The sequence below is a fragment of the Rhea pennata genome, chromosome 7, assembly GCF_028389875.1.
Source record: "Rhea pennata isolate bPtePen1 chromosome 7, bPtePen1.pri, whole genome shotgun sequence".
In the NCBI taxonomy this organism is placed as follows: Eukaryota; Metazoa; Chordata; class Aves; order Rheiformes; family Rheidae; genus Rhea; species Rhea pennata.
The window spans coordinates 17615090-17631681 of NC_084669.1; the positions used below are offsets into that span (position 1 = coordinate 17615090).

General features: G+C 35.4%; 1 protein-coding gene across 6 annotated transcripts in view; it reads right to left on the reverse strand.

The window, feature by feature from the left end:
• Nucleotides 1–2643: 2643 nt before the first annotated feature.
• Nucleotides 2644–16592, reverse strand: part of CPEB3 (cytoplasmic polyadenylation element binding protein 3) — a 91948-nt gene continuing 77999 nt past the window's right edge. For all 6 annotated transcript variants that reach the window (XM_062580067.1, XM_062580070.1, XM_062580069.1 and 3 more), the window contains 4 exons: nt 14717–14835; nt 13422–13536; nt 11039–11220; nt 2644–8384 (listed from right to left, as the gene is read on the reverse strand). In XM_062580067.1, the coding sequence (XP_062436051.1) occupies nt 8157–8384; nt 11039–11220; nt 13422–13536; nt 14717–14835 (644 nt within the window). In that variant the 3' untranslated portion in view covers nt 2644–8156. The remainder of the gene's footprint in view (nt 8385–11038; nt 11221–13421; nt 13537–14716; nt 14836–16592) is intronic.

Sequence of the window (16592 nt, forward strand, 5' to 3'; positions counted from 1 at the left end):
AGCAGTTGCTATAACTGCAACCAGTAAGGGTTAGTCCTTGTGCCTAGTGCAGGGGATTTGAAAACAGCTCCCTCCCCCCCAATCGCACCCCAAATGTCTTAACCACTCAGACTGTTGGTTAGAGCAGGAAAAATACACCTGTGATCTTGTTTCTGTGAAGCTTGGTCCAATAACTATGTTTGCAAGTACTTTCTGTGTTTAGGCCTGTGGTAAAAAAAGACAGGGAGCGTTTCTAAATAGATCTTGAATTACTGAGCAACTCAGAAGCATTTAGACACAAGTAGTTTTACACTTTCCTGTTTGCAAAAACATAAGCACAAGTGGTGCTAGGTGGTAGCTCAGTGGGGATTTTAGGAAGTTAGTTAATAGAGGAAAAAAAGGGGTCATTCACAAGCATCTAAAAGTAGCAAATGGATACCTGTTTTTACTGATTTAGGGCTTGAGATTTTAAACCGAAGCCGTGTAGGTAATGGTGGGTAGGGCCATGCTGGTAAGCTGCCGTGCTGTCAGTCAGGCTGTGTCAGTTCTGCCCTTAGTATTGCCAAGGGCCTGCAGTATGACTTTGTGCTCACTGATACTGTATTTCTTCTTTGCAGACAGAAAAAGGAGGAGAGGGGGAGATTAATAGGCTCTTACCATACTTACTTACTTCTCAAATTGTTAAACATACAGTTTATCATCCAAATAAACTAAGTTTCATTAACTTGAAAATACTGTGGAAATAGCTATAAACAGTTTCTTTTAATGTCACTGCCATGAAGACATTCAGCATTTGGAATGTCATGTTCTCATGAGCACCTTTTCTTCCATTGGAGTTTACATTTATTTCTTTGATTTATGTCTTGGAAGAGTATGGCTTCACTAAAAAGTAACTACCAGTTCATTAAAGGATAGCTACAGCACTAGGAAAAGATAACTAGACAAAACAGTCCGGTTTTTTTGCTTGTTTGTTTGAGTTGGGATTTTCTTTCCTTTTTTTTTTTATTTTTTTTTATTTTTTTTTTTTTAACAGCTTAGCCAATCATAATGTTTGGAATTTGCAAAAGCCCCTTAGCACTCGGGAGAAAAAAGTGTTCCTACAAGTTGAGAGAATTTGTTTGAACAGCCATCTGGTATATGCAATTTTGTCTTGAATTCATAGTAGAATTGAATGGTATAAGTTTTATAAGGAGATGGTAACATTTACGTAAACAAGTTGGTTATTTACTGTAAACCACATTCTCCTGTGACTTCCACATCAGTTCTTCCTATGTAACAATGTTTAGCTTTTGCATTTAAATCATGAGGAAAGCAGATCATAGTTTTTAAAGATCTAAGCGTTGGCCTTTCTGCAGGTCTGTACAAAGGGTGACATGTTGCTTGGGCTTGACTACAAAAAGTTTTACTGGTTTAGCTTAGAGGTTTGCCTAAACAGGTTTAATGCACAACCTGCAGTAGTCATAAAGGTATTTATTTTGTGTTTGTTAAGTTTAAGCCTAGTGAAAATAACATACAAAGCAGAAGGGGTCATGCAGCCTTTTGTACTGGTTTAAGTGCGTTGATTTAAATTGCTGAAGTCAACTGCTACCAGCAGCTGAAGGAGGACACTTGCCAGCACTGTTACCCTGCAGGTGGTGTGGCTTGCTTCATCTGCTGCAGAAATGCAGGAGCTGGGGATTGGAAGCTGCAGAAAGGCTGCGCTTCCTCCCAGAATTGTTGTCGGTAATAGAAGACTGGGGTAAACCCAGTTGTGGCCAGCTGGACTTAGGATGCAGAGCTGATGCAGAAATATTGTAGGGTTAGAGGGTACAAGAAGCAGTTTAACAGTGTTAACTGGAAGAGATTTAGGAGGACTCCCTTCTCAGATTGCACTGTGTAGGACCCAGAAGCCTAAAAGTTCCCATACATTTATTTACTACTAGAATTTCTGTTACAAATCACACTGTCTCCTAAAACCACTTCTTCTGGTATTCCTGAGAGACCAGTCAGTAGACCATTCTCCTGAGAATCATCATGGTTATTTACTACCTGTTTCAAACAAGTTCTTATCTGAGTATTCTGTCTGTTTTCTGGCAGCCAAAAAAGAGCTTTTTCCTTTCTTGTTTAAAAACTATTGCATACAGCTATGTTAGGATAAAACGGCATAACCCAAGCCACAAGGCTCCAGTACAGTAAGGGAGCACGCACAGTAGTTGGTGCACATAGCATTGGGGTTTTTTTAACTGATAGTCCGATCCGTAACCTGCAGTCATTGTAAAACTGCCAACAAAAAAAAGTGCAGTATAAATTAGCCAGCAACTTTTAAATTCAAAGCAATTCAAAGTTCATTCTTTTTCAAGGCACTTGCTACTGTATTTGGTGGAAAAAAACTACATTTTCAGAAATATTTTCATAGTATACATTTTGGTATTTACCTTCAGTTTATATGTAAGAAACAAATTACCTTTCCACTTTAAAGAGAGCACGAATGGACTGTACGCTTATAAAATGACTAGCAAAGATAGTTTGTGTGCATGTGAGTAGGTGTATATTTGTTTAACCTTAATTCGTGCAAACAGTTTTCCTGTTACAAAATTTGGGCGGAGGGGGTTTGCAGCTAGTTTACATTCCTGCAGTGCATGTCCCAAGATTTCCTTAGCACGTGCAAAGGATGACAAATATCAGTACTTCATACAACTATATTTAATAAGTTATTACAGAAAAAAATAAAGTCCAAACTACAAAGTTTAAGCAGTTGTAAGCAATAGCAGCATTGAGCTCCATGTTTAGTCACAGTACTGCAGTTCCATACAAGCATTAGTCCAAGCCAAAAAGGAAGAAGCTTTGTTAGAATTACTAGCAAAAACAATCTAAGAGAACATGTAATAAAAGATACAGTACATTTAAAATTAGTTGAAAAACAAGTACAGAGATCTTAGCTGTGAATGCTCTAAAAGTTATGTCCATTATTTTGACAGTAAAATTACAAATATCTAATACTTTATACCCCAACAGAACTACATCCAGAAAAAAAATAGCCGAAATAACCTCTTATTAGCACCCTAGTTTTCTACTTACTGCTGAACTTTTTCTCATGTAAATTTGAGTGTGCCAGAATTATGTGACCAAAGTAATTTTCTGACCAGCTACCCATTTGGGGTATAGAGTAGTCACTAACATGAATATAAAATACTCTGTGGTATGATAGAACACTATAGCAGCAGAGATTAAGAAGAAAGTTTGTCTGGTTTAGAAAAAAAGAAAAGGAAAGGAAAAGAAAGAGGGATTTAGCTGACATCATACAAACCAGCATAAAAAGCAACTACATACAAGCCAGATTAAACAAAAGAGACATTTCTACAAATCTGTGACTAATCTTTCACTCATACCTTGCAAGTAGAGATGTCACAATACTGAAATATTAACATGGGAGCTTTTCCCAGTTAGGCGCCATTTTCTTTTTTTTCTTTTCTTTTTTTTTTTTTTTTAACTACTCTAACAGATAGTGAAATCAGCAAAGTTATTTGCTAACTGCGTATTTGCAATACAATTTGTTTTAGCCCATGCCTTGCTAGCAGGCTATAAAATACAAGCATGTAGGCAGAAATATAAGCATAAACTTTGTACCACTTAGCAGGAATTTTTTTATTCCCTCTTCATTCCTTAATCATCATCTCCTTTGTTTGCAATTTGTGTACATTCCAACCAGTAGTACCTAATTTGAGTCTAAATTGTACTTCACTATTTGATCTAGTCTATACATTACTTACAGAACTGAACACACAGAGGATACACAATAGGCCAACTCTGGACACATTTCTTTCTACAAGTTATAGATGAGCCACCCTACCACTCTAGCGTAAGTTCGTCTAAAAGGTCATCAATAACTTGCTGAAATAACTTTTATCTAGAGAAAGTCATTGTATGCCCTGTTTACGCAACACCAGTTTTAGTCTGGATTGTTTTAGGTGCCAGAGCAGAGGAGTCCCTGGCTTCAGGAAGGGGGTTCTGGCTGCATGGGGAAACCAAGTTGATGCAAGTGGAGGTGAAGTGAAAGATGTTTGATACTGGCAGTTGATATTAACAATAGAAAAGAAAAAAAAACAAAAGGATAAAGACACAAGAGAGGCAGAGAAGAAAGGAGAAAGACAAAGAAGCTGAACAAATGTTCAGACCTGGTGGCAATACGCATTACTGCATTGCTACCAGAAAATGGACGTACATTACTTTTGCATTAATTAGGCAGCTACCACCCTGTGTGGTAATTTCATTAGAAAATGACGTGGAAACCTATATAGTCTGGTCCATGCCGCCACTGAAAAATGTATGCAAGAAGGAAGTTGTGCAGGAAAGGGTCAGTTTAATTAATTTAATTAAATATACAACATGGTGGCAAAATACAATGAAAAAATATATTAAGAGGTTCAATCTAGGACTATTGAAAAGAGAGTTTATATAAGTTCATGACAAGAAAAAGTAATGGAGCATTATGCTGAATGGGCAGGGTCATAAACCCATTGTTTCAATAGATTTAGTTCATTATAAAGGCAATAGTAGTTAATCAACACTGGTGGTGTATAAATCTAGACAGCGAACTGGTACTGTGACATCCCTATTATCTCCCTAAATCTTTTTGATAAAGGAAAAGGCTTTTCAAAATATCACATTTTTTTCTGCTTCATTCTGTCATTTTATTGCCCAATTCTTTGTTACAATTTTCCAATCACTTTACATAACCAACCATTTTCATCATTGCCACACTATTGTAAACCACATCAGCAAGTTAATACATAAAGCTTTGCATTTCAAAAAACTAGACACTTTAGTAACAATATTACAAAGATTTTAGCTTCAAAAATAACTGAAAATGAAAAAAATAAACTTTTAAAGAATTAGCATCATAAAATTAATTTATTCCAAGTAAAAATACAAAATAATATTAATGACATTGACCAGATATGAAAGTCTCTCCCAGAAACAACTATATTAATGGTTGAGAAAGCACTCCTTAAAGAAAATACGAAATAAAAATGAAAAATATGTAAATATGTTTAATTTTTTTCTTAGCAAAAAATCTTTCTAAAAATAACAATGAAAATTTGTCTCAGTACAAAGGCTACATTACTATTGAAAAAATACCAGCATGAAGAAAAGGTACATATTTGACAGTAGAAAAATGATTTTAGTGAATCACAATGTCTAAAGTCTGCAATGAAAATAAATCTGCAATAAAGATTTATGCCTTTTTTCTTTTCATTTTTCTTTTTTTTTTTTTATACAAACAGTACAAACAGTATTGCACATAACAACAAATAGTCGAGGTTAGGTTAGCCTTCAAAAAAATCGACTAGTTCAAGTCTCACATCAGAAAAGGCCACAATAGGACCTGTTGTACCCAGGGGCTTCTTAAGTCAAGTTGCAGTTCAGAACTCCATATTTTAAAAAATAACATTTTTTGAAGGACCCTCTTTTAATATAACATATTAACAACTCAGGGGCACATTCATTTACAAAACAAAAGGGAGCATGTTATAATTTAATAAACTAAAAAAAGTTCTCTTTAAAAAAATACAAACAGAAGAACTCTCACAATTCTGGTCAGTCGTGCATAATCACACTGATTATAAATATACAAATTAAGGGAAAATATTTTTTCACCTTCTATTCACAACTTTCAGCACCAAATGGAGTTTATGTTTACAACTGTTCTTTATGATAACTTTGTTTTAGTTTTAATCCAACACTATGCTATATTGTACATTTTCCAGCTTCTCTCTCTCTCTCTTTCTCTCTTTTCTGTCTCTCTCGCTCGCTCGCTCTCTTTCTCTCTGGGGGTATGTTTCTACATGAAAGAGGGGGTTTTCTTCAAAAAGGTTTACTTCTTTCACATAATTAGGTAGGTTTCTGTAGGTTAGCTATGATCTTTAATATTACAGTTATAAAGCTCTAACTTCTTCATTTTCAAAAAAACTCAAATAAGCATGAAAAAAATAAAGTTACCCATCTGTTAAATCATTTTTCTTGCAGAATTAAATTAATATATATTTTTCTGAATAAACTTACTTAGAAAATATCATTTTCTTTCCTATATTTCAAAATTGAGGTATTGCAAAAGATCATGTCAGTCAGAAAGCATGCCTTTTTCTTTAAAAAAAATCATCAGCCGACTGTTGAAAACTGTCTAGATACAAAAAGTAGTGCATAACAAAATGTCTTGTACAGATGAAAAAAAAACAGAAAAGACACCTGGGCTGGGAAAAGCAATATCACAAAAATGCCCAGAAGTAACCTTGAAAGGGATAATTATAATAAGCATTTTAAACCAGTAAAAAACTATTTTTTCTTCTTTTTTTTTTCAAAAACAGAAAAGTTCCTTTCAAAGCCAATACTCGCAACTAAACACTGGGAAAAACAACTTACTAAATTAGACACAAACAAGGACATCACAACAAATAAAACCTAGACATTTAAATTTACTATGCGGTGTCATATCCAGTCAGATTGTCCCCAGAACTGCAAAAATCAAAGGAGGAAAAAGAAAAAAAAATAGTGTACACATTCTCACAATCATTAGTATATACCAAGTGTGTTTATAATTATAAGCTATTTGCAGCCCCATAGTTCATGCTAAAAAAATGTCCACTGTGTTAGCAGGTCTTAATTGTATTCAAGCTTCACAGGATACATCCAGGGATTAGAGAGATAACGCCACATCCACAGAGCAGACATCTCATGTTAACTTTTATATGCAGACATTTCTTTAGCACCCCTTTTTTCCTAACTTTCTTAAAATGTGCCTAGTTTCTTAGTTTGACAGACTATCTAATTGGTAGTGTATGTTCGCTAGTATGAGCTCTTTGGTTTTCTGGACAAGGTCTGCAGCTACGTAAAGGATGCAAGCATTAGGAGAGAGATTGTAACTAAGAGCTCATTCCTGTTTATGTACCTGTTATGAACTGTCAAAAATGTGTTAATGTTGGATATAGAGGCTTTAACAGTTAAGTTTGATCACAGTACTAGACATAATCACTTTACTATATAAAATAAATTGCACGATATATAACAGAGCACCGCAAAGTACTTCATCTACCATCCACAAATTTGTTTTAAGAATATCCTACAGCTAGTTTTTAATATTTGTTGTAATATAGGTCATTCTGTAATGGGCTGATCCTAATTTCAAAAGCATTACATTTACTGAGGCATGCCTTCCTCCAGTCAGTAATCATTTTTTTTTGTTACTGAATGTTTTTTAGCCTACATAGATTCATAATTTGTGCATTGTGGGCAGGTTTTATATTAGACATATATAAAATTTATTGCATGCAGCAACCTGATTAAGTAAACATGCAGTCAAAATATTGACCTTCCTTGGAAGCTTTTCTGTATGCTATACTGATCTCCCTTCAGCAGCCATCACTATTTTAATCACATATTCATTTTTTAATTGATACCCTAGCCTGAATAGAGTATTATGGTATTAGTAATACCATTTTAATAGCAGCAAAAGCTATTGCAGCATACATTTACATAACACTAAAAGACCTAACAAAAAAAAAAAAAAAAAAAAAAAAAACCTCAGCAAAACAAAAGAAAAAAGTCTGATCCAGCTTATGAGGTATCATCCTTACAAGTCAAAATGGAGAGCAACTAAAGGCTTATTTTCTTTAAGGGTTATTACTACTCTAAATGACCCAAACTAATGATTGCTGAATATCTGTTTAAGTAAGTTTTTGCTACATCTGCCACCTACTTGTGAATATTACCTTTGGTAAGTCATCTGCTAGGGGCAAGTCTAAATTTCTGAAAATAAGTGCATGCTCCAGTTTAAAAATAAAAATAATTATAATAAAAAATCTTCATCACATACACATCAACCCAGTGAAGGTTGATGAGAATGGCAGTCTACATAATGTCACTAGTGACAAGTCTTGTGTAGGAAATTAAGGTACCAAGCAGATGTTTGTGTGAATCAAAGTGCAAAATCAGTACAGTTACACTCTGCCGGTTTGTATTATACTGGACACTGAGTTCAGTAATGTGACTGTAAATAATAATAATAGTAATAAAAAGACCCATATCTTCATTAAAGTCGAGGACGAATGCACAGATTTCCAGAACACTAAGCCCTGAGGCAGCGCTCTCTTTTCCCTCGATTTTATCTACTCCAGTACGTGTTGCTGGGTTAGGCCTGGGGTTCAGCTCCAGCGGAACGGGACGTGGCGGGGCCGGTCGCCTCCCTCCTTTACCAGTGGTTTGTGGAACTCTCGCCCAGCACGAGAGTGTATGCTTGCCCAGCAGTATTCACAATAATACTGCAAACAGGTAACATTGGCACAAAAGAATGGAGCAAATTTTCCACCACAGCGAGTGCCCTGGCATTCATCACACATCTGATCATCCAGCACATATGGCTTCACTTCCACCTGCACCAGGAAGGAGAGAGAGAACTGTAAGAAGATGACAGATTTGCTAAGCGTGAGTAGAAGGAACAGTAAGGTAATTCACCACAGCAGCGAAGGTTTGCAGCTGATGCTGGAGTAACCCGAAGCGGTGGCAGCTAAAGGTGCACTTTGGTAACTAGCCAGGGTTTCTTGGAGAAATTAGGTGTGTGAAAGAACCAAGAGGGAAGTACTATAAAACTAGTGTCTCAAAGACACTATTTTTCTGCTCTCAAAGCACCTTCCAGAACTGTGAATATGGTTGTTACGGTGGTGGGGGGAGAGAGATTAGCTTTGACAGATAAAGAACAAACCTGTGTTTTTAAACCTCGGAGCTCTGGTTGGTTTCAGAGCCTGTTTTTTTGTTTTGTTTTTTGTTTTGTTTTTTGCGAACTGCAGAATGCATGACAAGACAAACAGTGAACAGAAGATTCAAATTAAACAGGATTAAATGCAGTTTGTGTTAAATACTCTGCATTATGTTGGCAAAAAACATTATCTAAAAATTTCTAACTCTAGAATTGGAGTAAGATGCTCCAGAAGCAACTATGGGGTTGCCATCAAATACAAATAGCCTGGAGAACAGCTTATTTATTCATTCTGGGGAAAACAGTAGTTTATACACATATCATTCTTATGTCTCTATGATGTCATGTATAAAGTGCCCTAGGTACAGCTAAAAAAGTTGAAATATATTGTTATGCACAAGTGTTAATATCTAGAAAAATAGTGCAAGGAAAACTTTACTCCAGCAAGTAGCTTAAACACATACAGTATTAAGGAAACACTGTATGAAATACTGTGTTGAAAAACAATGAAGGTATTTATTATACAAGAAACCTTCATGGTGAATTTTACTCCTGCCTATCCTGGTTGCATTTTAACAAATATTACTCATTTGAAATAAAGCTGATAGAGTGAATTATGTTTCTTGTCTATGAAACTGCTGGAACTGCTGAAATAAAAATTTTTTAAATTACACCGTACTAGTAGTATTATGTGGAACAAAGTCTGAATAACTGCCATTCTGCATATCAGATACCCTACCACTAGATTTAAAAACATCACGTAAATAAAATAGCACTGTCTCAAATGAAATTGGAAGAAAGCAGATCTAAAGTCTAGCACATCTCTAAATACCTGCCTACTCACATTTCCAAAGCATGAATTGTGAAGGTTTGACAGATTCCCCTTTTCTTGTTTGGATTACTATTGAAAATAATTTTAAGAATGTATGCTGTGCAATTCAGGAATTTTAATAACCACCATTAGGTTTAAAAGCTAAAGTTTAAGGGCAAAATTAGAATTTGTACTTCAAACTCACAGATAAAACTACCTTAAAAACCTTGAAAACAGACGAAAGATGACTAAGTAAGTTAGATTCTCAATCAGCCATCTGGGAAAAGCACTGGCTGATGGAAACAACTAACAGCTAGCATAATTTGGTGGTATATTTTAACACTTAAAAGAAAACAAGGTTTTAATCATGGATGATATTAGATAAATCTCAGAGGGTTCAACAGTCTGATTAAGAATCCAAAATTAGCATTGTTATTCTTACCAGAAGAGTTTCTCAGGAAAAATTTTCCGAATTCCTTAGACAAGAAGTATTTAGAACAGCCTCTCTTAGTTAAATCATAAGGTATACAGCACCACAGAAAAACTGTTTGAGGGCTAACTTCGTACCCTCATCTGATTTGAGAAAAAGTGCAGTTGAGACTTTCAACAGAAAAGGGAAAAAGCTTAGACTCTGCAGGTTTGTGTTTTTAAATATGTACTGCACATACAGACATTCCCAATACCTGTCAAGCTGCTTCTTCAATAAATAATCTATATAAGATTAAACAGAAGAGCAGCCATCCTTATTTTAATAATATGTAAGGACAGTGCACACACTGATTTCTTTTAAATAATTCTAAATGCTGAGTTCTCAAAAAACAAAGGTGTTACTTGCACATGCAATTAGAGGCAAAGTCAGAGGGTCCAAAGGAAAAAAAAAACTCTCGGAAAATAAATAATAGTTTCTTTTAATGGCTTCAGTTCAGATTTCATGAAATATATTAGTTTCACTCTGTGCTTGGGAAAACTGTTAGAACCCAGGATTTTGTATGGACTGAAAAACAACTTGTTCTTCTACGTTTTGGCCTGTGAAGCACCTGCCAGCATCTGTTCTGAGTTAATTTGCAAGACCTTCAAGGTCAGCATTACCTATTATAATGATGACCCCATGATTTAGGAACCTCAGCCTAGAGACGTATTGCAGAGGGAGAATGTTGCCTAATAACAGCATAAATGCCACAAGCTGTACAGCGGGCACTAAAAGCTGTTCATGCGCAATGACCAAACATCTAGAGGAGAAGGAAGCTGCAAAACTGTACAAGTGACCTTCAGAATTCAAAACAAAAACTACAGCTTACAGCCAACTTTTCTGGTTTTAGTGCTACACAATTATTTAAGATGTTTAAGGTCCATCTTTTCTCTGCTTTGGCCTCTTAAATAAGCTCTTAAATAATTAACAAATGTCATCTGAAGAACAGAGGTTACAGTGTCCTCTCACATGGCATTAATATAAGGATTTTTCTGCATAGCTGTACAGTTTTGTCGGTAGCTATCATCCCATTCCGTGCTCTTTTACTCACCCGTTTATCAATGTCATTGTGTTGGAGCTGGACAAAGCGAGCACTGATAGCAGCAATATAGCTCTGCTGATTGGAGAAAGCCACTCGGCCAGCACCTTTCGGATACTTCAGCTCCGGGTCTGTGTCAATGCCCGCATAGCAGACACCTCCATATAAACGGTCCATAATCATTGCCAATTCAACTGCAAGAATGCAATTGTTAAATATTATGTATTCCACATAAATAATACTTTTCTGTTTGTGTAGAACAAAGCTCTATTTGTTTTAGGGTACTTATCTTCAGAAGTCTAAGAGCAAAATAAAATAGCAAACCTAAATGTTGGTTTAAACAGCAGACAGAATCATTCCCCAGCAGAATTACAGAATTACACTAAAATCTAAAGGGGGAAAAAAAAAAAAAAAAAAAAAAAAGATCTGGTACAAGAAACTTTGATGGAAGTGTGAAAATACTAGATTGTTAATGTATATATGAGGTCAATATCAAGTGAAGAATTTATCATATTGGTGAGTAAAAACTGATATTCAGGATCAGGTATTCAGGGTCTCCCCAACCCCCCAAAAACTTGATAATTCCAGCTAACCTAGGCCACTTACAGGCATTCCTGCATTTAGTCTGATATTTTAGCCTACATACAAGGAGGCTGAAAACACAGTAGGGAAGTATTCTACATTTAAAACAAAACTTGGTGAAACTTTCATACTTCAGGAAGTCTAAATATGGGGCCCAGTATTTTTGTATATCATTAACTGGATTAAAATTTAATTAACTCTTAAAATGTCACACAAACAGCTTTTAAAGCAATTTTAAGTATTCATAAAATACAACAGGTTGAGTGGCTGAGGAAGAATACCGGAAGATTAAGAGAAAGAAGGAAAAGGAACAGTTTACATACTCTCTCTCTCTCTCTCTCTCTCTATATATATATATATGTATTCTTTTATAAACATATTTCGTATGTATGTAGAAATATATGCACACACACACTCGTGCGTGAATGCATAGAACATGTAAGTGGTGCAAGGATTTAGGGTCACTGAGCATTCAAATCTTAAGTTCTCTGTAGAGCTTGATAGACAAATTTGTTAGCTAGGTGAAGGACAAAACAAGACATGGAGACCTCGACAGGCCCTTGCCAAGTCAAGCATTTTTGTTCTGTTAATGTATCGAAACACTTTCAGTAGAGCAAGTCTAAATTCAGCTATCCAAGATGAAGTGGAAAAGTATATTGAATTTTTAAATCCTTGTAGTTATGATCAAATTACTTCATTATTCATAAAACATACTATTATTATAAAACTACGTATGCATGTGTATATAAATAAAATGTCTGTGTCACATTAGGGGAAGACCATATGGTAATTTGTCCATTTGTAATGAGCAAATAAAAGTCTGACTCATTCTACCAAGCTAGATATAATTCTTGCTCCAAACAGATAGTAAGGGAAATCGATCACTGTAGTGACTAGAAGATTTTCTTTCTAATGATTTATGATCATCACTTAGGTAGTGATCCCAGAAAGCCACAGTATAGGCTGAATATCAAGAACATTTAAAGTAGTAATTGCAATAAGATATTCACACCAAGGGACAAAGAACATACGTGGTTTGCACGGGCAAAACCGCACTGATCAAACTCTTAGACTAAACTCCCGTTTCATGTTTTGAAAGCTGCAAACAAGAAAAACTGGAAATTCCCCTTGTCTACCTGGAAAAAGTTCACTGTGTAAAGGCATCGATTTTCAAATATAAGGCATAAACAAGCTAAAAAAGACCAAATGACAAACTTCTTTTTTTTAATGCTGTATTTAGAGATGAGCTAATGTTTAATTGTAACTATTTACTTAATGGCCCTCTCTTACAGTTTTGCCTTATTTAAGATGGGAAGAAATAAAGGGCTGTCAAGAAACCTGGGCTGTGAAACATCTTTCCCTGAGCAATGGCTGGCCTTCTCTACAGCTCTCCAAGAAAATTAGGGTTAAGAGTAGGGTTGGAAAAAGGAGGAGGAAGCTGCAGAGCTGCAGCTGGAGGTAGCTGCAAGGGGGCTCGGAGAAGTCTGCACTCTGGACAAAAGGTAGGGGAACTCACCTAGAAAATCAGGGTTAGGGTTAAAATAGTATGAAAAAAAGAGACAAGTTGTAGGACATTACTCGAGCTTCAGGAAGACTGTTTCTAGTGAATATACCAATCAGTAATCCATTCAAAAGACTGAAAATTTATTACACATTCTGTATTTTGTAGACAGAGGAAGCAGGCCTCCTGGGAGAGGTAGGATATTTGGAAAAGCAAGATATATTTTCTGCTCTGTTTACATATATATTTTCTCACAATTTCTGCTTAACCCTGAACCCTGCATTTCACGTCCTGCATTTTTATTCTGCTCACCAGCTCGGAGGGGCCGCGGAACTCCTCCAACAAAGATAGTTTTTCTCGGGTCCAAAGGCTGAGAGCCATCCATCACAAAGTCACTGTCACTTAGGTTCCATGGTCGAATTTGCACCTAAAAAGAGCAATAAAATTTGTTTTTAATAGAGGAACTTAACAGTTCAATAAGAAGTAATAACTGCCTAATATTTCTATAATTGAAATTATATTAAAAGCAAAAGCAGTAAATTGATGGTACAACCACCAAAACAACTCAAGAACATAGCTTGTCTAAGTGTTTGAAAGAAGGTGGACAATTCATGTATCACCTCTAGAGGCCAGGCTTGAGTTAAATTTCATCATGGCAAACTCTCCTACCTTATTAATTGCCTCCCTCTAACTGCCACTATAATACGAAATCTGTGAAAGGACTTTGAGAACATTTTACCAGCTGTGTGCTATCACAGGTGCCGTTTGGGCTTCTGGCTTTCCTGTAATCACATACACTGATCCACAAATTTTAAAGCACTGATACAAATACGGAGAGAAGATACAATTAATTTCTGTGCTTGAATACAAAAGGAGTTTTTAAAAAGTGTGCCTGCGTGCTTCTGTTCAGCAGCAAGCAACACAGCTGAGAAGATACCTTCAGACTGTACAGAACAAAAATTGCTCAAGAGTACTTTTGGATAAAGCTGTTGGCCCTCCCATTTACTGATCCCAGAAAGTATGTAAGCATACTCTGTAATATTGTAATATATACAGCACATGCTGTAATATTGTGTGTTCCGTTATCTATGCCAGCTCTTTAATAGTGTGTTTTAAAAAGGCAGCACAGATTAATGTTTCTTTAAAAGGATCGTATATAAAGTAGGATGTAATCATTACAATTAGATAAATGAAAATCTAGGATATCTGAAGTTATCCAGGTCCATTAAACTTTGTTTTTTCATTTTTCATTTTTGTTATGTTTTAATTTGCGCATTTATTGTGTCAGATTTTCAGTTCCTTTAAATAATATAGAAGGAAAAATCTTAATACGATTTTCTTTTACAGCTGACATTGTAAAAGGACACATACTGTTACAAGATTACCAGAAATACCAAATATAAGAGTTAATTGAACATAGCAGTTATCAGAAAGAAGCAAATGTTAAAACTATGTTAAGCTGATACAAAAAGTCAGTGAAACAAAGTTCAGCAAGAGGAAATGGATGAGCCAATTAACTAAGTAATTTTATATTTATTCATTAACTGAAAAGAGTAACAGCACGTGGGTTAGTGGCCAGCATAAGTATCATGGCATAAGCTACTTACTGGTTTGTCCTTAATTGTGGGACTTGACACACACAGGTAGAGTTTCCCATCTTCTTCCAGACAGGCATCTATCAGGGCTTGCACAGAGCTTTCCTCCTGGAACAGCAAGAAGGCATAACCTTGGAAAGAACAAAAGCACAAAAAGAAAAAAGAATAATTAGTTTTTAAAACATTTTTTCAATAAAGATAACAACCTCAAAAGGTTAATAAAATCTGAAAAATTACAAAAAACTGTAAAGTTTTTGTTTTCGTAAAATAAATACGCCCAGTATATCATGCCATCACTTTTTAGTTAGTTAGTGCATGCGGTATTGATTTTGTAATGGAAAAGAGAATGCTTTCTGGGTGTGAATGTTTTTATCTCATTAACGATTTTAAGCACTGAGAATATAGGCTGGTAAATAAGGATTTCTTATTATCCAACAACTATATCTGAGCTATTTTTCTGCTGGTGTCAGTGACTACAATCTTACAGTGAGGCACTGATGTCCAAAAGAAGTGGACAGGTAGACAGACGAATAGATTGTTGACACAGGAGAAAAATAATAGTTATTTAGTCATTCTATATCCTTATTTTGTCAGTACATTTTATTTTTATACAAAATCTCAAGTACATATTACTAGGTTAAAATTTTAGATCAATCACATATAACAAGTTTTTACATTTTCATAGGTGGTTTTAAAATTCTGAAATCTTTTCCACCTAAGAATATTCACAGGATTACGCACATTCCCCCTTCTGCTGCAAACAAAGCAATTCCAAACAAAGGTTATCGTCCAGTGAGACACTAGTGATTTAGAAACCTATAACCTTACAAGTTACAACATGTTGTTAAGAAGACACTGTCATACATTATAAATCAATGCTTTTGCTGAGTACACCAAGGAATAAGACAAACTTTGTATGATTTAAAATAAACCTTAAAATAGCTATTAGCTTAAATTTACAAAAAAAGAGAATGTTTCCGTATTCATGTACTTATAATTTTTTTCTGTATGGAAAAAACGCTTACCTAAAATTAGTAAGTGTGAGCAAAAAAAAATGCTATTTGTTGTGTTTTATTATGAATCAAAAACCTTCTGTTATTTATATTTAAATGCAGCAGTTCAAAACAAATGATCCAATAAAAATTCCTCCAAGCAAGTCAGATTTCTAGAACTTTAATTTAGCCAGTAAAACTAAGTGTATGTAGGATCCAGGTGCTCTTCTGAATGCAGCTGACATTTTCTTCAGCTTTACTTAATATTGTTATGTTTGACTACAGATTTGACCTGAGAGATCCCTGCTTTTGCCACCTCAGAAGTGACCTAATGTAGCACATGCTCCATTAGGAAAACTCGCTGAAGACTGGTTGCTAGTCTAGAATGCAGCTGCCCATTTAGGAGGATTTTCTATAGAGCATGCATTACTCTCTTGCTCCATGATCAGTACAACTTACTTTTCTCACTGAATGTGAATCTACTGGGGCTTTGACCTTTATAGTTTCGCCCGTGCGTGTCTTACAGGTTACCTCTTTTCAGAGCATGCAGCAATTAGAGGCAGCTGGAGTTTAAACAGGGATGCTGGACTTCCTCTACCTAAAACTCGTAGCACATACCCGCTGCCTACTTATTCCATGGTATACCATACTCAAAGCGTGATAACCTTTGGGATAACTTTACACAGTGTGCCTGCTGTTAAAATAGTTAATCTGTCCCTTTTGAATATACTTGATAATACGAGCAAAAACTATTATTTTATTTATTTGTTTGGCTGTTTTTTTCAGTCTTATAAAATACCCCAATCAGACAACTAGATACTTGGAAAAGACCACCCTGATACTCCACCTCTAAAACCAGTTGATCACCTTTTGTAGTTCTGGCCAATCCTTATTAT